This window comes from Tachyglossus aculeatus, chromosome X4 (assembly GCF_015852505.1).
Source record: "Tachyglossus aculeatus isolate mTacAcu1 chromosome X4, mTacAcu1.pri, whole genome shotgun sequence".
NCBI lineage: Eukaryota > Metazoa > Chordata > Mammalia > Monotremata > Tachyglossidae > Tachyglossus > Tachyglossus aculeatus.
The window spans coordinates 19,045,628-19,067,705 of NC_052098.1; the positions used below are offsets into that span (position 1 = coordinate 19,045,628).

The window sequence follows — 22,078 nt, forward strand, 5'->3', positions numbered from 1 at the left end:
TATTGACAACCATGCTTAGGACATAGTAAGCATTTAATAAATGCCATTACTATGAGCAAATCCTGAAGTTAAAAAAATGGTTCTCAGCGAAAACAGGGAACGTGTCTACTAACTCTGTCATACTGTACTCTCCCAAGCACTTAATACAGTGCTCTGCACGCAGTGAGTGCTCAATAAATACAAGTGATTGATTAATTGAAAAAATAGTTCAAAGGGACATAACTGCTGTTTCTGGACTAAGATCTCCACTGGCCAATGGGAGGGCAGGCTTCCTCACTGCCTAAACCCTCCTAGGTTTGGGGGAGGCTTCAGCTGGGCACATCCCTGCCTCTATTAGCTGAATCAGCAGCAAAATGACTGCAAATGCTAATGAGGATGGGGGAGAGAGGGTGCTGAGATAAAATGGATAACTGGGATAAACATCACTCAAACCTCATTAAACCTCCTTTCATTTCATAATGCCAACTTTGTCTATTTTAGCAGCGCTCACAAAGAAACAGGCTTGAGTTTCACCTCCTGTTTTTGCCCCTGCCCAATTTAGTGCTAAAAAGCAGTACAGTGACCAGAGGGAAAGTGGAAGCAATGGAAATCCTGGATCAACAAAAAGGGATGTCAGGCCCTAAATAATCGGGGGTGCGCATTCTTTGTAAATTGCATCATCCAATCACATTTTGGTCAGAGATGCTTTTACAGTGCTCTGCTTATCACTAATAGATATCTCTTTTTTTCAAATTCTAAACTATGCTTGAACCCCTCTAGGACATATTTAAGCAAATGGCATGGATACATTTGCTTTTTGATTTACAGATCTTACGGATAATATGACTGCTTTCAACGTGAACAGGACCAAAAATTGTGCACACTCTGTACAGAGGTTTCCACAAGACCCACCCAAAAAGAAACTTTTTGAAATACCCTACACTGAAACTCCCACTAAACATGGGAAGCTTACCGGATTTGTGCTTCTTGTGCTTTGCTTTCTTTTTGATGATAAATAACTTATTGTGGATCTCAGGTTTGTAAGACTTGAATACGAGAGAATGAAAACCTTCGCGTTTTCTCTTCATGGTTTCACTCAAGACATCTTTCAATTTCCTTTTCTTCTTTTTCTTCTTTGCCCGCATTTTCGTAAGTTGGAGCTTTTGATTGTTCCGGAGTGAATGATCTACGGTGATGTCCCTCGTAAACTGGTGGCAGTTCAGGTCCGGATTGTCACTGTGGCTTCCATTCACATGTAGCTGGCAAATTCTAACGGCATTCTCCTTCAATGGACTGGGTGCAGATTTTCCTCCAGAAGCCTCACCCTCTTTTGCCCTGTTTTCTAAGGCTTCCATTTCAGCAAGGTTGAGAGGCTCCCCAAAGCCAATAACTTCGCATTGACTAACTGGCTTCCCAAACTTTCCTCTAGAGCCCACAGCTTTCGATTCACAGGCACAGTGAGTTTGGATTTCCCACTCGGTTTGGGCTGCTTCTTCCCTGGTGATGCTCGGAGTAGCCAAGTAGGTCTTGGCCAGGCTGCAAACCGAGTCAAGGCGGATTTCCTGCTCTTTCTTGGGGGTGGAGGCCAACTCTCCTTTACTTGCAGACCTAACTTCTCCATTGCTCTTGCTCACATACTCTGACTTCAATTTCTCCGGTTTCACCCGAGACACCCTTTGTATTTTAATAAGCGGGATGGGATATTCGGGGGCTTGAAAGGGTTTCTGTTTGTAAATTCGTACATCGGCCCCACAGAACTGTGGAAAATGGACATAAGCATTTTCCAGGTAATCGTAGCCGAGAATCACTTCTCTGCATTCATGGATGGGCTGTCCCAGCACAGCATCCTGAACTTCTTTTTGGGTCTCATACACAAAATCGCACAGGCCCTTCAGCAGCCACACTCTTTGGTAAAAGGGGAGTTGGTGAAATGGTTTCTCTTCCAGCGGGCTAACTTCTCCGATGACTTTAAAGAACTGAGGACACAGGCCGAGTTTCTCGGCACAGCTGTCGGGGCTCTCCGTCTGCCTGACGACGGCATACCACTGCTGTACCTTCTGCCTGAGGGCCGCTTCCCACATCTTGTAAGGCAGGGTGGGTCTTCTGTGTAAGGTGGCCCGGCGGTGAGGAGGGCTCAACAGAGACGTCATTATTTTAGACAAGAAAGCATTACACTGAGGCATCAGGAGGCAGCGCTCCAATTCATAAAAGACTATTTCGGGCAGGTTGAGGATCTGTTGGGCTAAACAAAGGAAGTGGCCAATAGCTGGAATTTCCCACAAATGCTCCATGGAGGTGGGTGCTGCTTGAGCTAAAAGCTTTCTTTCCCATTCTTCGATTTCCCTTTGACTGGCTTCTTCTGCTTCTTTCCTTTCTTGCTCCCGTAATCTAGTGGAAGACAGATTAAGAGCAATGGATTTTATTGACAAAGTTTCTTTAAATGAACGATCCCAAACAAAATTCTGTCATTAAGAAATAACGATAACAATCGTGGCCTTGGTTAAGCCTTTTCGATGTGCCAAGCAATAGGGTAGAAAGGAAGCAATCAGGTCGCACACAGTCCCTGTCCCACGTGGGACTTACAGTCGAAGGGAGAGGGAGAACCGGGGGAACGGTCTAAGGGGGAGGCAGTGGGGGCTAGCGGATGGGCCGCAGCCCTGGAAGTCTGGCGTCCCGGGTTCTACTCTCCACTCTGCCATCTGTCTAGTGCGTGGCCTTGGGCAAGTCACTGAACCTCCTCGTGTCTCATTTTCACCATCTGTAAAATGGGGATAATAATACCTAACCGGGGTGTTGTGAGGGATAAATTAAAGAAAGCATGAGAAGCAGGGTGGCCTAGTGGAAAGAAAATGGGCCTGGGAGTCACAGGAGCTGGGTTCTAATCCTGGCTCCGCCTCTTATTTGCTGTGTGAACTTGGGCAAGTCACTTAACTTCTTTGTGCCTCAGTTCCCTCAAATGCACAATGGGGTTTCAATACCTGCTCTCCCTCTTACTTAGACTGTCAGCCCCATGTGGGTCCTGATTAACTTGTATCTACCCCAGCACTTAGGACAGTACTTATTTATGGTACTTGTTAAGCACGTACTATGTGCCAAGCACTGTTCTAAATACTGGGGTAGACACAAGTTAAGTTGGATACAGTCCCTGTTCCACATGGGGTTCTCAGTCTTAATCCCCATTGCAGATGAGGTAGCTGTGGCACAGAGAAGTGACTTGCCCAAGGCCACACAGCAGGCAAGTGGCAGAGCTGGGATTAGTACCCAGGTCCTTCTGATTCCCAGGCCCATGCTCTATCAACTAGGCCACGCTGCTTGACACAATAAGTGCTTAACAAATGTGTCAGTTATTATTATTACCATTATTATATCATTAACAGGTACTACTGCATCTCCATTTTCCAGATGAGGAAAGTGAGGCACATAAAATTTAAATGACTTGCCCAAGGTCACCCAGCAGGCAACAGCCGAGCCAGGATTAGAATAATACTAATGCTACTAATAATTATTATGGTATTTGTTAAGCACTTACTCTGCATCAAACTCTGCTCTAAGCTCTGGGGTAGATACAAGTTAAGCAGGTAGGACAATCCCTGTCACACATGGGGCTCACAGTCTAAGCAGAAGGGAGAATAGGCATTGAATTCCCATTTTAGAGTTGAGGGAATTGAGACACTTGCCCAAGATAACAGAGCAGGCAACTGGCAGTGCCAGGTTTAGAACCCTAGTCTACTGACTCCTAGCCTGGGCCCTTTCTGGTAGACCCTACTGTTTTCTGACACACAACTACTTCAATGACCACTATAGAAAAACTAGAGTTAATTGCTATCTCTCTTCAATTCCCAAGGCATTAACAACTTTCCCCTAAACTTCCACTGTATGCTCACTGGTGCAATTTAACACTATTACTACTACTACTACTGACCTATTATTAACACAGTAACAGTAATAAATAAAGGTTTTTCAATTAGTTCCTTTACCCAGCTCTCTGAAACAGGTCAGAATTTTTTTGGTTAGATATTTGCTACATGGATAAGCACACCAGCTGGGCTAAACATGGTGGCTTCTGAAACTCTGGATTCAAATTTTGGCTCTATTGTACAGCCCTGGACAACAGTAAAGGACTTTACAAAGATCAAGTATCACATGGATAAAGAAAGTATTAATAAGAGCACTTGATATTCACCCCATGCTCAGTACATATATACATATTCTTAATATATTTTAATGCCCGTCTCCCCATCTAGACTATAAACTCCTGGTGGGAACGTGTCACCCAACTTACTCTCCCAAGCACTTGAAAAACTGCTCTGCACACAATAAGGGCTCAATAGGGTTTTTTTTTTTTTCCTTTTTAGTGGTATTTGTCAAGCACTTACTATGGGCCAGGCACTGAACTATTCACTGGAGTAGATACAACCTGATCAGGCTGGACACAGTCCATGTCCCACATAGGGTTCCCAGTCTTAAATCCCCATTTTATAGATACTGAGGCACAGAGAAATGATTTGTTGCCCAAGGTCACACAGCAGACAAGTGGAGGAGCCAGGATTCAAATCCAGGTCCTCCGTCCCCCAGACCCAGACTCTTTCCACTAGGCCTCCCTGCTTCTCTGTCCCTGTCTGTGAACTGGTGCCGTCCTTACCAAACCTCACCCGGGGGGGGGGGGGGGGGGGGGGTGTCAGTCAATATTCTGTACATTGGAAGTAAGAGTGAAGGTTGCCCATAGCATCAAACTGCATCAAGCAATGAGGTTATTACCCACTTCCCTTTCTGTGTTTCCTTCCACTAGACGGACCCAAAAAGGTCCGCCCTCTGTTTCTGGCTTCCTGGGTGCACAGAATATATGTTGAACTTCTTCTACCCTGCTCCTTTCCCTACCCCTGAGCGCCCCTTCCAAATTCCGAGCAATCGGGACGCTGTGTGCCAAGAATAGGCGACCAGAAAAATACTCATTGCTTACAGACCGGCCGGGTGTGGAATTGATGGCATGGTGCCAGATGAGGCCGCACAGTGTGATGAAGGGTGGTTCACAGAGATGGGATTGGGAAGAACCTCATCCCTTGTCCATGCAGCAGCTGACAGGGGGGTGCGGGGATGTTTTTGTGGTCAGATACCTGCTGACACTGGGCCCTTAAATCGTCTCAGAGATAGAATCGCACGAGGCTGCTCTGCCCGCTGCCTCTATGTGGCCTGTTCTGATGCACCTGCTGTTTCCCAGCTCTGGTCTGTCTAGTTGCACGACAGACAACTGGGTATTCTTTTTGTTATTGCTGTTGTTCTTTGCGGGCTGATTTTTGAAAAAAAAAATATCGGTTTTCCCTTGGCTTTGTTGCAGCATAGCAGTGTGGCTTAATGGAAAGAGCACAGGCCTGGGAGATAGGAGACCAGGGTTCTAATCCCAACTCTTCCACTTACCCGCTGTGTGACCTGAGGTGAATCACTTAACTTCTCTTTGCCTCAGTTGCCTCAACTGTAAACATTAGGATTCAATACCTGTTCTCCCCCGAACTTACATGGTTGAACCCCATTTCGGATGGGGACTGAGTCTGACCTGATTAACTTGTATCTACCCCAGTGCTTAGAAGTGTTTGACACAAGACAGGAAACACTATCTGCCTGTCATTTGACCAAGTCATTTAACTTCTCTGGGCCTCAGTTTCCTTATCTGCAAAATGGGGATTCAATATACGTTCTCTGTGTACCCTCCCAAGCCCTTAGTATGGTGACCTGCACAAACTAAGTGCTCAATGAATATCGTTGATTGATTTAAGTCCCTCATGGATGGTTTCTGATCTGATTATCCTGCATCTACACTAGCGCTTAGTAAAGTGCTTGGCACATAGTAAGTGCTTAAATACCACAATTATGTCTAAATAAGTATTTTAGATCTAGAAATGCACCCACAAACAATATTCCTGCCAGTAGCAAACCAATGATAAACCTGTAGGTAAAAACAAGAAAAACACATCTAATATTTAAAACAAACCCTTAAGAGATTTCCATGTGCAACAAAAACTGAAACAGCTCTGCTGTCTTCAGTTTACTAGACTTAGAATTTTGGTAGAAATAAAAGGATTTTGAACTCCAACACATAGTAAGTGCTTAAGAAATATAATACTACTACTACTAATTCAGCATTTTAGTACTTCTTACATTAAGGATCTGGATATAAGAGCAAAATTCCTTATAATTAATTGATGAAAAAACCTTAATGCAGAAATACAAACTAGCTTATGGTCTGAAGCCAGAAAATAATCAGGTAGCAGGATTCAAAGGGATGTAATAAACTCTGCCTGTTATACTGCTTTATTCTTAGGTTGTTCATGGGAATCTGTACCTTCAGTTGAAGTCTGAATATATTTAGATTCAGAATACACAAGTGTTTCCTTGGTCTTGCATAATGGAATCCAAGGAGACAATGCGCGTGTCTAGAATGCAGCAGCATTTTCAATTTTATCCCACAAACACTGCTAAAACAAACTTCATTTAAAATCAAAATTAAGTCAACCATAATCATTAATTACACAAAATGCTAATATCCCTGGGAAATACTCTGCACGTCTTCTATGGAAATTAGAAAATACTTTGTTTTTGCATTGAACTGCCAAAATTATCAGTTAATATAAAAGAACTATCATTCCTCCTATGTTTATGAAGAATTTCAAGTTTGAAAGAGTGATTAAACCCTTCAAACTCAATTTATGACTGTAAAAATAGCAATAAGATATGGGCTATTTACTGTTTGAGTCACGCAAGCAGCTCCTGCTAATGTTAACAAAAATTCCTCAGATTATACCAATACCAATTTCCATGTTAGAATTATAATTTAGAAACTTTGAGAACATCCTGAACTTTCTTTTCCATATCAGGTCCCTCCTTTCCGGTTATGAAACTGAGGAACCCGAATGTTTTGGACCTTTGCATTCTTTTCTTTCTAAGTAATTTTGGATATGGTCATTTTCAAGTTCATCTTCCAAGAAAAAGAATACATTTTGGTGTGAAAGTATTTGAAAGACTTTGGTTCAAAAGTGAACTTTCAAGCAGGACTAGCATTACAATGTAGAAGTTACACATCTGTTTCCTAAAGGAGGTCTGAAAAATTGAATATATAACTACAGCAGCATGACTTAGCACGAGCCTGGGAGTAAGAAGGACCTGGGTTCTAATCCAGACTCCACCATTTGTTTGCTGTGTGGCCTTGGGCAAATCATTTGTCTCATCTCTACCTTGGTTCCCTCATCTGTAAAATGGGAATAAAGACTATGAGCCCCATGTGGGACATGGTCTGTGTCCAACTGGATTACCTGTATCTGCCCCAGCACTTAGTACAGTGCCTGACAAATAGTAAGCACTTAACAAATGCCATTAAAAAAAGAATAATGTATTTTTTTCTGTTTCTTTTTACCTTTTCTCTTCTTTGGCTCTCAGTTGTTCTTCATGTCTCAGAATTTGAACGATTATAGACTCAAAAGCTCCACTCGTCAGACCCGTCAAACCACGAGACATCGAACGACGTCTTGTTGAAGTAAACGGTGTGCCTCTTTCATCCTCCAAACCATAACAGCCTTTGGATGTAACTGCTATGGATGTCTTTTCTCTCAAGTGCCTTTGGAAAGAAAATCTTGTCAGTTCATCCAAAAGGCATTTTAGTGAATGGCAATATCCCACGTTAATGCAATTTCAACTCTTATCCATGGACCAGAGTCTCATCTTCCTCATGGGAAATTTTCTATTTTCACCAAATCTGGTCACAATGTACGAGGATTTAAGGCCATACTTCTAATTTTTAAAAAAATTATGCACTCACTTGTTAAAGAACACATTAACGTCAGGCATTCTGTAAACAAATATTCATAAAAATTGTATGTCCTACACCATTGGCATAGAACTATAAAACAACTCTCATAAAACTCAAATCCCTCACTCCCCAATCCCTCCAGCAGGACTTTGCTATTCACACCTCCACTCCCAGCTCCATAGCACTCTTCCCCTTGCCATAACTTCAACTGATGCCTGTCTTCCCAACTAGACCAGCAGCTCCTTGGGAGCAGGCACTGTGTCTACTGACTGCTATATCGTGCTTTCCCAAGCGCTTAGAAGAGTGTTCCGTAACAAGTAGGCACTCAAAGGTCACTGGTCGATAGAAGGTAGATGCAACTTAGCTCCATAAGGATGTGAAATTCAGAATTTTAGTACACACATAGAAACCATCTGTTGATCAATCAATCAATGGTACTTATTGAGTACTTACTATGTGCAGAACACTGTTCTAAGCGCTTGGGCTAGTACAATACAGCAGAATTAGCAGACGTGCTCCCTGCCCATAATGAGTTTACAGTCTAGAGATGATCTTACGGTCTCAACTACAAAGCCAATCAACGGTATTTATTGAGAACCTAACCTGTGCAGAGCACTGTACTAGGCACTTGGGAGAGTACAAGAGAGGTAGAAACACAATCTCTGCCCACATGGAGCTTACAGTCTAGCGGAGGCATACCGCCATCAAATCCTAAATCAGTTCCCTCGGTAAACTTAAGTTCCCAACTTAAGTTCCAGCCAGGTTTACCATCCTACTGTTCCTTGCTCTGTGATCTCCCTCTCCTGCCCCTAGCCTTTGCCCAGATTGTTCCAAATACACAGAACTGTTTCCTCCTGCAAACCTAAGCACATACCTCTGTGCTTTAAAATCAATGTTCTAAGACTCATACACTCCAGTGATCTTCTCCTGATTTTGTTTACCTATTTTTCACACCCCTCTGGACTGAAAGCTCCTTGTGGGCCACCAACACTATTGCACTATACTCTCTTCCAAGTGCTTGGCATAGTGCTCTGGTGACCACTTAATAAATACAACTGATTAATTGACTGCTGGCACAAGTCAAGAACGTACTTTCTCACTAATATTCTTGCACTGGAGTTACCTGACCTTATGATGATTATACATTTGTCTCATCTCCCCCCTCTCAGGGTAAAGTCCTCAAGGGAGAGGGATGGGTCCAAATATTAATATGTACAGGCACTAATCAAACCTATGGAGAATCAATAAATACTTGTTATATGACTGATTACCAATAACGGCCCTCTCAAAGGTCACCAATGACCTCCTGCTTGCCAAATCCAATGGCTCATACTCTATCCTAATCCTCCTCGACCTCTCAGCTGCCTTCGACACTGTGGACCACCTCCTTCTCCTCAACACGCTATCCAACCTTGGCTTCACAGACTCCGTCCTCTCCTGGTTCTCCTCTTATCTCTCCGGTCGTTCATTCTCAGTCTCTTTTGTGGGCTCCTCCTCCCCCTCCCATCCCCTTACTGTGGGGGTTCCTCAAGGTTCAGTGCTTGGTCCCCTTCTGTTCTCGATCTACACTCACTCCCTTGGTGACCTCATTCACTCCCATGGCTTCAACTATCATCTCTACACTGATGACACCCAAATCTACATCTCTGCCCCTGCCCTCTCCCCGTCCCTCCAGGCTCACATCTCCTCCTGCCTTCAGGACATCTCCATCTGGATGTCTGCCTGCCACCTAAAACTCAACATGTCCAAGACAACTCCTTGTCTTCCCTCCCAAACCCTGCCCCCTCCCTGACTTTCCCATCTCTGTTGACGGCACTACCATCCTTCCCGTCTCACAAGCCCGCAAACTTGGTGTCATCCTCGACTCCACTCTCTCGTTCACCCCTCATATCCAAGCCGTCACCAAAACCTGCCGGTCTCAGCTCTGCAACACTGCCAAGATCCGCCATTTCCTCTCCATCCAAACCGCTACCCTGCTCGTTCAAGCTCTCATCCTATCCCGTCTGGACTACTGTATCAGCCTCCTCTCCGATCTCCCATCTTCTTGTCTCTCCCCACTTCAATCCATACTTCACACCGCTGCCCAGATTGTCTTTGTCCAGAAATGCTCTGGGCATGTTACTCCCCTCCTCAAAAATCTCCAGTGGCTACCAATCAACCTACGCATCAGGCAGAAACTCCTCACCCTCAGCTTCAAGGCTGTCCATCACCTCGCCCCCTCCTACCTCACCTCCCTTCTCTCCTTCTACACCCCAGCCCGCACCCTCCACTCCTCTGCCGCTAATCTTACCGTGCCTCGTTCTCGCCTGTCCCGCCATCGACCCCCGGCCCACGTCATCCCCCTGGCCTGGAATGCCCTCCCTCTGCACATCCGCCAAGCTAGCTCTCTTCCTCCCTTCAAGGTCCTACTGAGAGCTCACCTCCTCCAGGAGGCCTTCCCAGACTGAGTCCCCTCCTTCCTCTCCCCCTCCTCCCCCTCTCCATCGCCCCCACCTTACCTCCTTCCTTTCCCCACAGCACCTGCATATATGTTTGTGCATATTTATTACTCTATTTATTTTACTTGTACATATCTATTCTTTTTATTTTATTTTGTTAATATGTTTTGTTTTGTTCTCTGTCTCCCCCTTCTAGACTGTGAGCCCACTGTTGGGTAGGGATCGTCTCTATATGTTGCCTACTTGTATCTCCCAAGCGCTTACTACAGTGCTCTGCACACAGTATGCGCTCAATAAATATGATTGATTGATTGACCTTCCTTTGCACACATTAAGCACATAATAAATAGGATTACTAGTACTGCTGCACTGGCAGTCTAGGATAAAGGAGCAGCATGGCTCAGTGGAAAGAGCACGGGCTTTGGAGGTTTTGGTCATGGGTTCGAATTCCGACTCCAGCACGTCTGCTGTGTGACCTTGGGCAAGTCACTTAACTTCTCTGAGCCTCAGTTACCTCATCTGTAAAATGGGGATTAAGACTGTGAGCCCCACGTGGGACAACTTGATCACCTTGTAACACCCACTCCAGCGCTTAGAACAGTGCTCTGCACATAGTAAGCACTTAACAAATGCTATTATTATTATTATTATAAAAACAGCTTCACATGTTCACTAGACTCCTTATTAAACAATTAAGAACTAAATATGATTTTACTCAGGGGGTCAACAAATGCACTAATCTATTTGTCAGTGACAAGGAAAAAACCAAGATGAAAAAGTAAGAAATCCTATGTGTAATGCTCCAATGTAAGATCACTATGGGCAGGGAACATGTCTGCTAATTCAGTTTTATTGTACTCTCCCAAGCACTTAGTACGGTGCTCTGCACGTAATAAGCATTCGATAAATACGCTTGGTTGACTGATTTCCTCTGGGATAGTGACAAGAGTTTGATAACAAAGGGGCATCTAGCGTCCTACAAAATGAAGCTCTACATGATGTGGTATGACTGGAAGTTTTTAACCTACCCCAGAAGGTGTATCCACTTCTCCAAACAGTTTCATCAGCTTCCCCTGGAAGCCATACTCAAATTCAGATGGCAATATTGGCTCACTGACAATGAGTTATTGAAACAAAGGCAGCTCACTGGCAAAGAGGTAAAGCTCACTGCCAGATAACATTGCTAGACTATAAGCTCATCATTGACAGGGAATGTGTCTGCTAATTCTTTTGTACAGTACTCTCCCAAGCACTTAGTACAGTGCTCTGCTCATAGTAAGCCCTCAATAAATACCACGGATTGATTAGTTAGCCAAGCTTATTGCCACATAACATTGCTAAGCAAAATACATGAGAAGAATGAACAAGAGCCAGAGATATATAAAGGTTCCACGACTGGATGGAGCATTTTTCGCTATGTCACATTATGTAAAGTAATTGTGGGCAGGAAACAGGTCTACCAGCTCTGTTATATTGTACTCTCCACATGGTAACCTCACAATAAATACCACTGATTGAATGATTCAGGCACAATCCTTCAGAATGATATAGCGAATGGCAGTCTTAAATGTCTGCGGAGCAACCTGTCTCACAGTTTGTATTCCTAGGTCACCCGATCGGGTGAGTAAGGGGACGAGCCAGAGACGAGGGAGGCTGGACTTTCCGTGAAGCTGGGGAAGAAGGAACCTGGTTATGATTGTGGGAGCGTGTGCAGTTTCCTCTGAAACCGAAGCATGTGTGGGTGAACCTGGAGCTGACCCCGGCTTCGTGGAGGGGCCCAGTCCGGACCGCCACAGCCAGGGATCGCCTGTCTGGTCACGGAGAGAAGCTTCTTCTGCCACTGCTGCTCTCGGGGCTGTAGGAGGGAAGAGGAGGGAGCCAGAAAGCTGCCATTAGTGTTGCCCTAAATAAGAAATAAATCCCCCGGCACTGGGGCTCCCAGATCTGTGGCTATGACTGGCAGGGGCGGGCAGTGCCGGGGATTCCTTTTATTTAAAAATAAAAAAATAAATCCTCTGGTGTTGGGGCTGTCCAGTCTGTGGATAGGATTGGCCAGGACAGGCATTCCCATGGGGCATGGGCATTCTTTTTATTTAAAAATAAATGAAAAATAAATCCCCTGGGACTGGTGAGCCTGTCTTCCACCCGTCTCCCCCGCCTACCTCCTCTCTGTCTCCCTACATGGCTCTGCCCCCCGAGATATCAGGGTGGCTGCGGGCATGGAGGAGCGGTAGCCCCGGCTCCAAACCCCTGCTGTGGCAAGGGCAGTGCTGGGGCCAGGAAAGGAGACCCATTTTGATTTATCAGAAACATTCTCTCCGTCTCTCGGAGGTGGTTTTAATAAAGTTTCAGATCCTGTCGGCAGGAATAAGAACAGGCCACTCATGTCAGCAGGAACCAATCAGAGGACGCAGCTCATAATCATGCCATAAATGAACCCTTTCAACCGAAGGAAGGAAGATCCGGTAGAGGTACCCAGGACGGCCATAATCCGATCGATTGTGAAGCAGAGTGGCCTAGGGGAAAGAGCACGGGCCTGGGCGTTAGAGGACCCGGGGTTTTAATCCCGGCTCTGCCACTTGCCTGCTATGTGACCTTGGGTAAGCCGCTTCACTTATCTGCACCTCAGTTTCCTGACCTGTAAAATGGGGATTAAAACCAACTTCCTCTATTTAGACTATGTGCCCCAAGTGGGACAGGGACTGTGTCCAAACTGAATATCTTGTATCTACCCCAGTGCTTAGAACACTACTTGGCACATAGTAAGCACTTCCTGTACTCAAGGGGCTTCCAACAAGAGAGGCAGATACTAAAATTACAGGTAGAGGGAAGCAATGGAGTAAAATGACATGTATAAATGTGGCATGGTGAGGGGAGTAGAGTGGAAGAGGAGTTTGGCTATAGAGGGGAGTTTACTGAGTGCCTCAAAGCCTAGCCTGGAGTTTCTGCTTGACAGGGAAAGGAATGTGCAAACCGTTGGAGCCGTTGGAGGTTTTTGAGGAGTGGGGAGACGTGCACAGTTTGTTGTGGGCGGGGAACTGGTATTCTCCCAAGCGCTTAGTACAGTACCCTGCATACAGTAAGCACTCAATAAATACCACTGATTGATGTGCAGAACAAAATGATCTGGGCAGAAGAGTGCTGTATGGACTGGAGATGGGAGAGATTGGAGGGAAGGAGGTCTAATAAGGAAGCTGATGCAGTAGACGAGTCAGGATTTGGCAAAGTGCTTTGACCAGCATGGTGGCATTTTGAATGGGGAGGCAGTGGGAAGACGGGTGTGAGTGTTCTGGAGATGGTGACGGACTGAATTGGTATCTGGCACTATTTTTCCATTCTTGCTTCACAAATATGGAAGAAAAAATAGTATCACATTGGATAGGATTATATAAATTTGGAAACATTATATTCAGATGGCATCTTGCTTGCTCAATAAATAAATCTTTGAAAATATCTATATCAACTTACAATCTTCTCATAATAAAAGCTTAAAAAGCTGCCAAAATAAAATTGCATCAGTTACTGGAAGTACAAAAAACACATTAGAAAGTGTCTCTAACTGAAGACCTTGGAGACCATTTTGAAACTTTCAAGGCATAATTTATTTAAGTCGGCAAACTGCAGCTAAAGTAATGATGCAATACTCCAAAGAGTAATTCTCAAGACTGTCACATGTCACAACTAATTACTGAAAAGGAAAATATTTCAATCTGACGATTTCCATTTCTTGAGTAAGTGTTTCAGGTTTGAAAAGGGATTTAAAAACATCTATCCTCTCAAAATTAGGTTTGGCAAGTGCCAAACTCTCCTTGGCTGGCCTGTTAATTCTGTTGCACCATACTCTACCAAGAGTTAGTACAGCACTCCGCATATAGTAAGCTCTCGATAATACCACTGATCATATGAACCAACCAGGAATGCATAACTAAACCCTATGCCACACTTCAGTCACTCCTTAGACCACCCAACGGTGGTGCCAGGGGCGCCCAGCAGTTTGGGTGGGCAAGGGGGCTGTGTCTGATCCATCAGAGGCTACCTGGGATCCAGCAAAGATCCTATTTACTTTTATTAAAGCTCCAGGAAGCCCTTGGGGATTGTGGCTTCTCATTTTGGACCACCTCACCTGCAGCCCAGGCCAGAACCCGGGGCTTGCTGCAACTCAAGAGACTTTGTAGAAAAAAGGGAGGGCTGTAGTAGCCTGTGGAGAGCTACTGCCTAATGCCCCAGGCCTGAGCCCTGATCCCCACTGACTGACCAACTGACTGGGCAGCAATTGGCCTCAGGGCTGACAAAGATGGCAATGGGAGTGACACTGAAATCCCTCCCTCATCCCTGCCTAGCAACCTCAGAGCCCCTTGAGAGAAGGCAGAGGACCAAACCCCTCTGAAAGAAACAATTCTCCCAACTCTGGTCCCCACCATGCCAAACCACACCACACCACACCACTCTTTCCTTGGGAATGTGGCTTCCGGAGACAGACTCCCCTCACCATTTCCCTTTTGCCCCTTATCTCCCTTGCTCTCTCCCCGAGGTTCTGGCACTGGCCAGGGTCTTTTCATACCCCGATGAGGTTCCGGGGTTGGGCACGGTGGGACTTTCCCACCCTGCCAGCAGGTTTCAGGGCCACTGTGGCTTAGGCACAGGGAGTGGAGGGTGGTGACCCCGGCCTCGGAAGGAGCCCTGCAGTTCGACAGACCGGCCCCACGGGCTGAGACTGAGGGCGGGGGCTCCTGACCCTGGACACTAGCTTTGGTCCTGGATCATTTGCCAGGCTGTCTGGCTTGGGTGAGAGACATACTGGCTCACCTCCGCTAGGATTCAGAACTGGGGAATGAGAGGAACCTCATGTCCATTCTCAGAAGGAACAGGAGGACCCCCAACTGAGTTTTGGGGCTCCACTTCCAGCACCTTCCAAGTTCCAAGAGGCAGGTTGGACTAGTTATCACTTCTCACCCTGTCCCCCAAATTTGGGGGGAGGAGGGAGAAGAGGGTTAGAATGACACATTTCATCTTCACAGCAACCCTGTGACAGAGATGAATGTAAGTATTATCCCCATTTTCTAGATGAGGAAACTGAGGCCCAGAAAGGTTAAATGGCAGAGCTGGAACCAGAAGCCAGGTCTCTCGACTCTGTCCGATGCTCTTTCCATTGGATCACACAGTCTCGTTTCCTGAGTCCTATTTCCGGCACACTGCATTCGCATGGGGCTGTTCGCTATTTTCCTTTTACAGGCTATTGTTCAAACATTCATATCCAAAGCTCAACTAGTCAGTTTGACCCCTAATTCTCTGCCAAAATAATGTCCAGACAGGGTTTTCTTTGGTATGGACAAACACTACCATAATAGTATATATTTCCTATACACTGATCCATTCTGCTATCACTCGGTTGAATCTGGCTCAGAAACCCCCATCTCTTCCAGAACTACTCCCTCCCCCTTCACCGCCGACAGTCCACCACTCTTCCCACCTTCAAAACCCTCTTAAAACCACAACTCCACCAAGAGGCCTTCCCTCACTAACCCCCTTTGTTTCCCCTATCCGTCCTCCCCTCTGGGTCAACTGCGCACTTGGCTGCGTAAGCATCAAGCACTTCGATACTCACCCCAGCCTCACAATACTTATGCAGATATTCTTATTACTCTCCCATTTCCCTGTCCCTAATCTATTTTAATATCTGTCTCCCCTGTAGACTGTAAACTTTGTCGTACTGTACTTTCCCAAGCACTTAGTACAGTAGTCGGCACAAAGTAAGCACTCAATAAATACTACTGATTGATTGTCTAAGAAGAATGGGCTTGTTGTGCAAGTGACTTATAAGTTAAGTTTCTTTAACTCCCCAACTGTCCATATCTTCATTCAACAAATGGTAAAGTGACTATATTCACCCTTTATCTTCTTCCCAGTAACAACTTAGTATAGGTCGTGTGATTCTGCCTGATAACTAAAAATATGACCCTGCACTTGGACATGTGTAAGCTATAAACCTGCTATTTGTCTCATCTTTTTATTTTTGGTGTGTCAGCTGACCACGTACAGACTCAGTATTAGGTTGGCGCAATGCTTCTCCAAAGTTAGTATCAAAATGAATTTAGTTTAAGTCTAGTCAGCCCTAACATATATAAACAGGACAAGCGTGGGAATAGTGAACCTAGAAATAGAAGTACAGATGTGATTTAAGAGACAGAAAAGAGACAGCAATGTCAAAACACATTTGGAAAAGAAAACCAAAATGAGAGCGGATTTTAAAAACACCCTCGAAAACATGAGACAGAGGAAAAGGAAACACAGACTGGGTTCCTGCTGCTACAGACTGTTGAAAAGTACAGGTTCTGGAAAATGCTGGTTGATCTTGGACCCCCATTAAAAAAAATGGTGATTGCCAATCTAGACAAGGGAGAGAAGCAAAAAGTCTGTGGGAAGTCTCAGACCCTTGAGGTTCAGAAGTCTGGTCAAATAAAGCCCTATACTATAAATAGGCTTTTACCTTCAATCTTCCTGTTTCCACTGAGGTCCAGCCAGAGCCCCAGTTACTACCTGAAGAAATGAGAAGGAAGAGGAGGGGGCAACAAAGAATAGTCCCCTCTCCCCTGCCCACCCAAACACACACACACACACACACACACACAAAGGTGAAACAAACAAAAAAAAAGAAGTAAATGCAAGGATGGTTCCCCGCATTCTCTTCACTCCTCTCCTATCCAGACTCAGCATGCTCTTGGGCTGCACTTAGCAAGGTGGGGCAGACAAGATTACTGGTGTTTCCTAACAAACTCACTAGAGAGGGAGCCTGACAATGCAAACCTAATCTTAAAATCTACTGACATTTTCATTATTATTTATTACATTTGTTAAGTGCTCACTTGGTGTAAGGTACTGTTCTTAGCTAGGGAAAGGTACAAGGATCATTTTTGGACTCTGAGAATTTAGAAGTAGCAAGGTCCAACTATATTATGCAAACTGCTTCTTTCCATGAAAGGACTTGAGTAGGTGGGTTCCTTATTTCTATTCCCTTCATCAATCAGTCAGTGGTGTCTATTGAGCACTTACTGTAGTACTAAGCATTTGGGAGAGTACAATCTAACAGAGTTGGTAGACAAGTTCACTGCCCACAAGGAGCTTATGGTCTAGAGGGGGAGATGTGCAAACACTTGAGAGAATGGAAAAGTGGCTGAGAAGCAGAGTTGCCTAATGGATAGAGCATTGGCCTGGGAGTCAGAAGGACCTGGGTTCTAATCCTGGCCCTGCCACTCATCTGTTGTGTGACTTTGGGCAAGTCACTGAACTTCTCTGGGCCTCAGTTACCTCACCTGTAAAATGGGGATTAAGACTGTGAGCCTCACATGGGACAGGGACTGTGTCCAACCTAATTAGCTTCTATTCCAGCATTTAGTACAATGCTTGACACACAGTAGGTACTTAACAAAAACCATTATTATTGTTATGAATTATTTTTGGAAGGGAAAAATGCCAACAGAATAGGGTGGCCATCTCCCTGGAGTCCGTTCCCTGCCTCACCAGGGAATAATGCACAAGCATCACTGACAACCCTGGACACTGGGGTCATTAGCCTTGTGGCTGAAGCATCAGTGGTTTAGGATTCTCTTCTTTGAAGTGTTTTTTACTGGGCTAGTTCTTAGCCTCTGGAGATGCAGAAGGCGGCAAGAGAAGTGGAATGGGGATAAAGTTTGAAGGCCCTACTGAGAGCTCACCTCCTCCAGGAGGCCTTCCCAGACTGAGCCCCCTCCTTCCTCTCCCCCTCCTCCCCCTCTCCATCCCCCCGCCTTACCTCCTTCCCTTCCCCACAGCACCTGTATGTATGTATATATGCTTGTACGTATTAATTACTCTTATTTATTTATTTTACTTGTACATATCTATTCTATTTATTTTATTTTGTTAATATGTTTTGTTTTGTTCTCTGTCTCCCCCTTCTAGACTGTGAGCCCACTGTTGGGTAGAGACCATCTCTATATGTTGCCAACTTGTACTTCCCAAGTGCTTAGTACAGTGCTCTGCACACAATAAGCGCTCAATAAATACTATTGATGGAAAAAAGTCACCTCCTGCGGTTGGAGGAAGCAGAAGTAGAATGCAGGGGGAGGGGGTGTCTGATGGCAGTGGCAGAGAAGTCCCCCAAAAGCTCAAGAAACGAGGAAACATCAAGGGCCAAATTGGGGCAGAAAAAAAATGAAACTTATGGGGAAAATTTTGAAATGAGCACCTGTGCCAGTTCCATGGGGCGGATATTATAGAAGAGACTAAATGAAATTCTGACACTCTGAATGAGATGAAAGGGAAGGGGGAGAAGCAGAAGGAGAAGCAGAATGGCCTAGCAGATAGAGCACGGGCCTAGGAAGCAGGAGGACCTGGGTTCTGATCCCGGCTCCACCACCATTTGTCTGCTATGTGACCTTGGGCAAGTCACTTCACTGCTCTGGGCCTCAGTTACTTCATCTGTAAAATAGGGATTAAGACTGTGGGCCCCACATGGGACAGGAACTGTATCCAGCCTTATCAGCCTGTATCTACCCCAGTGCTTAGTGCAGTGCCTGCCACATAGTAAGTGCTTAAATACCATTAAAAATAAAGAAAGGAGGGGGGAGCAGGAGATAGAAAGACTGTGATATGGCTGGAGACAAACAATAAACTAGGAGTTAAAAGGGGGAGACAGTGATAAGTCATGCCTGAGGAAAAGCTGCAAATCAATCTATCAATGGTTTTTGATGAGCACTTACTGGATGCAGAGCACTGTACTAAGCACTTGGGAGATGTGATCCCTGCCCACAAGAAGCTTACAGTCTACAGGGGGAAGGCAAGCATTAAAGTAGATTAGGGATAGGGGAAAGAATACAGCATAAGAATATTTATATAAAGCGATAAACATAAGAACAATTTTTATTCAAATATCAAGCGGCAAAAGACTGCTGGTGAGCTTGGGCCAAGGAACTGGAGAACCCAGAATTGGCGGGGATGGGGTGCCATATCAAGGCAAGAGTCATTAAACAGTGCTTTGCACATAGTAAGCACTTAATAAATGCCATTATTATAATTAATGGTTTTAATTTCCATTAAAAATCGCTCTGGGGAGTAATATTTTCTGGGAGAGCCATAATGAAGTGTGGAGAGGCAGATCCAAGGCAAAGATGGTGATGAAGTGAAGAGGGCAAAAGAAATCAGGAAAAGTAAGGGAGTGTTGTCCACTTTAAAAGTTTTTCATTTAGCTGTTTGTAGGAACTATTTTTAATGGAAAAGTTTAGTAGTACCAAATGAAGAAAAATTTACCTCACCTGTATATCTCCCTCCTGAGGATTACCAGGCCACCTAAACACTTAGGTACTCACACCCACCAGTACTGCATGTGTACACATATTTATACTTTAGTGTTTCTTCCTACATGCAATTTATTTTCATGTCTGTCTCCCTGGCTAGACTGTAAACTCGACTAGGGCAGGAAACATGTCTTCTGACCCTCCTGTACTCTCCCAAGCGCTTCCTACAGTGCCCGGCACAGAGTAAGTGCTCAATAAATTTGCTGCTTGATGGATTCTCATTTGACTTCCTAAAGACGTGAGCAGTGTGGGGAGCTAAGTCCAAAAAGAGGGAGCAGCCGGCAGGAGCAGGTGAGAATAGAAGCCAGCCCTTGCTACCACTGGCGCCTGCTTTCAGTTGCAATAGTCAAAACACCACAGTGGCAGGCAGAGGCTCGTTTCTAATCTAACCGACTCCAGCTGCAGCTGCTCTGTTCTGCCACAAGGAACTTCAGTTCAGCTCCAATAAATATTTATCTGGGTATCTGGCTGTGTGTGTCTGTGTATGATGTCGAGTGAATGATAATTATGGTTTTTGTTAAGCGCTTATTATGGGTCAAGCACTGTTCTAAGCACTGGGTTAGATACAAGATAATCAGGTTGGACACAGTCCCTGTCCAACATGGGGCTCACAATCTCAAGCCCCATTTTACAGATGAGATAACTGAGGCCCGGAGAAGGGAAGTGACTTGCCCAAGGTCACAGAGCAGACAAGCGGCACAGCCGGGATTAGAACCCACGACCTTCTGACTCCCAGGTCTGTGCTCTATCCACTAGGCACACTGTTTTTTAGCGACGATCATATATTTTAGTCATCAGTACTAGGCCACGCTGCTTCTCAGTGGATCGCTGATGTGAGGGAAATTATAGCAAGGGCTGGATGAATCATTTCAGTACCTGGCACACTGGTAAAATACCCTCTAGACTGTAATCTCACTGTGGACAGGGAATGTGTCTACCAACTCTGTTATATTCTACTCTCCCAAGCGCTCAGTACAGTGCTCTGCACACAGTATGCACTCAACTGATTCAACTATAATCAGATTTAGTACCACTGCACACTGAACAGCCAATTCTGCTGGGGGAAAGCAGGATTTCAGTCATCAGCTAAATCCTGAGCTAGACCATTTTATTTTTAATAGGATTTAAGCACTTACTACGTGCCAGGCACTGTACTAAGTGCTAGGGTAGAAACAAGATAATTGGGTTGAGCACAGTTCCTGTCCCACATAGAGCTCCCAGTCTTAAACCCCATTTTACTGATGAGGTAACTGAGGCACAGAGAAGTGAAGTAACGTGCCCAAGGCCACATAGCAGACAAGTGGAAAAGCCAGGATTAGAACCCAGATCCTCTGACCCCCAGGCCCATGCTCTATCCACTAGACAAACTGCTTTTCAGCGAATACCATATATTTTAGTCATCACTGCTGAATTTCCCAAAGTCTGCAAAATGAGGTTTTGTAACAGCCTATGAAGAGATCAGTCAAGTTTTTTCTCTCCCATCATTGTGTTCAAACTCTGCTTTCTTTGTTCCGCAGGGTTAGGGTTAGGATATGAATGTTTTTCTTGCCAGGTGCTGCCTGTTTAGAGTGGCGTTAGCCTGTTTTGCTTGGAGCCATCTCAGGAATGAGATCAGAAATAAGAGGGACAAAAAGAGAGACAAAGAGTGCAGTTAGTCTTATATATGTTTTGGTCTTTTTCTAAATAGGTTTAACAGGATGGAAGGCAATTCCTGAAGTCTGGGAAGTTTAATTTTATCAAGAGACTACTGGAATTCAGGAGCAATTTAGAAGCAACTGAGAAGCAGCTTGGCCTAGTGGAAAGAGCCTGGACTAAAACTGTTTAGCTCAGGGTTTACTTGATGAGGGGTTCCAATCCTGATTTTGCCACTCGTCTGCTGTGTGACCTCAGGTAAATCACTTCCCTTCTCTGTGCCTCAGTTACCTCATCTGTAAAATGGGGGTTAAGAATATAAGCCCCATGTGGGACATGGACCGTGTCCAACCTGATTAACTTGAATCTACCCCAGCACTTGGTACAGTGTCTGGTAAATAGTAAGCACTTAACAAATGTCATTAAAAAGAGGAGGGAAAGAGGAGGTTCTGAAACACAGTGCCGAGAGTACAGAGATTGGAGATACTGAGGTGCCACACTGAGTATTTAGAGAAGCTATATAAACTATAGGCTGTCTTAATTTTGGTAAAGGGAGATCCTAATTAGCTATCCAAAGTTATAGGAGCCAAAGTGATTGCATTTTTTGAAAATCCTTTCTGGCTTCTGGAAAACAGGAGAGCCTGAAAATGCAAAGCAGAATCTGGCTTCTGATGCTTCAGTGATAACAAGGGTGCAAAGTAACTATGAATCCAAAGACCAAGCTATCTCTTCACAGTTCCCCTAAAATGGAATTGATTTATAAGGCTTACAAATATTCTCCCTGACTCTACCTTCCCTCAAATAAAAAAACAGACAGCTACTATCCTGTCCCAATCCACCTTCTGGCAGATGTTACATTCTAACAATATATCAACATCCTTAATTAAATTCACATTTGT

General features: G+C 44.8%; 1 protein-coding gene across 1 annotated transcript in view; it reads right to left on the reverse strand.

Moving 5' to 3' along the window:
- KIAA2026 (KIAA2026 ortholog) overlaps window positions 1-22,078 on the reverse strand; it is an 83,221-nt gene that overhangs the window by 36,735 nt on the left and 24,408 nt on the right. The window contains exons 3-4 of the mRNA XM_038769517.1: window positions 7,385-7,585; window positions 953-2,367 (exon numbers count right to left, since the gene is read on the reverse strand). Coding sequence (XP_038625445.1) covers window positions 953-2,367; window positions 7,385-7,585 — 1,616 coding nt within the window. The remainder of the gene's footprint in view (window positions 1-952; window positions 2,368-7,384; window positions 7,586-22,078) is intronic.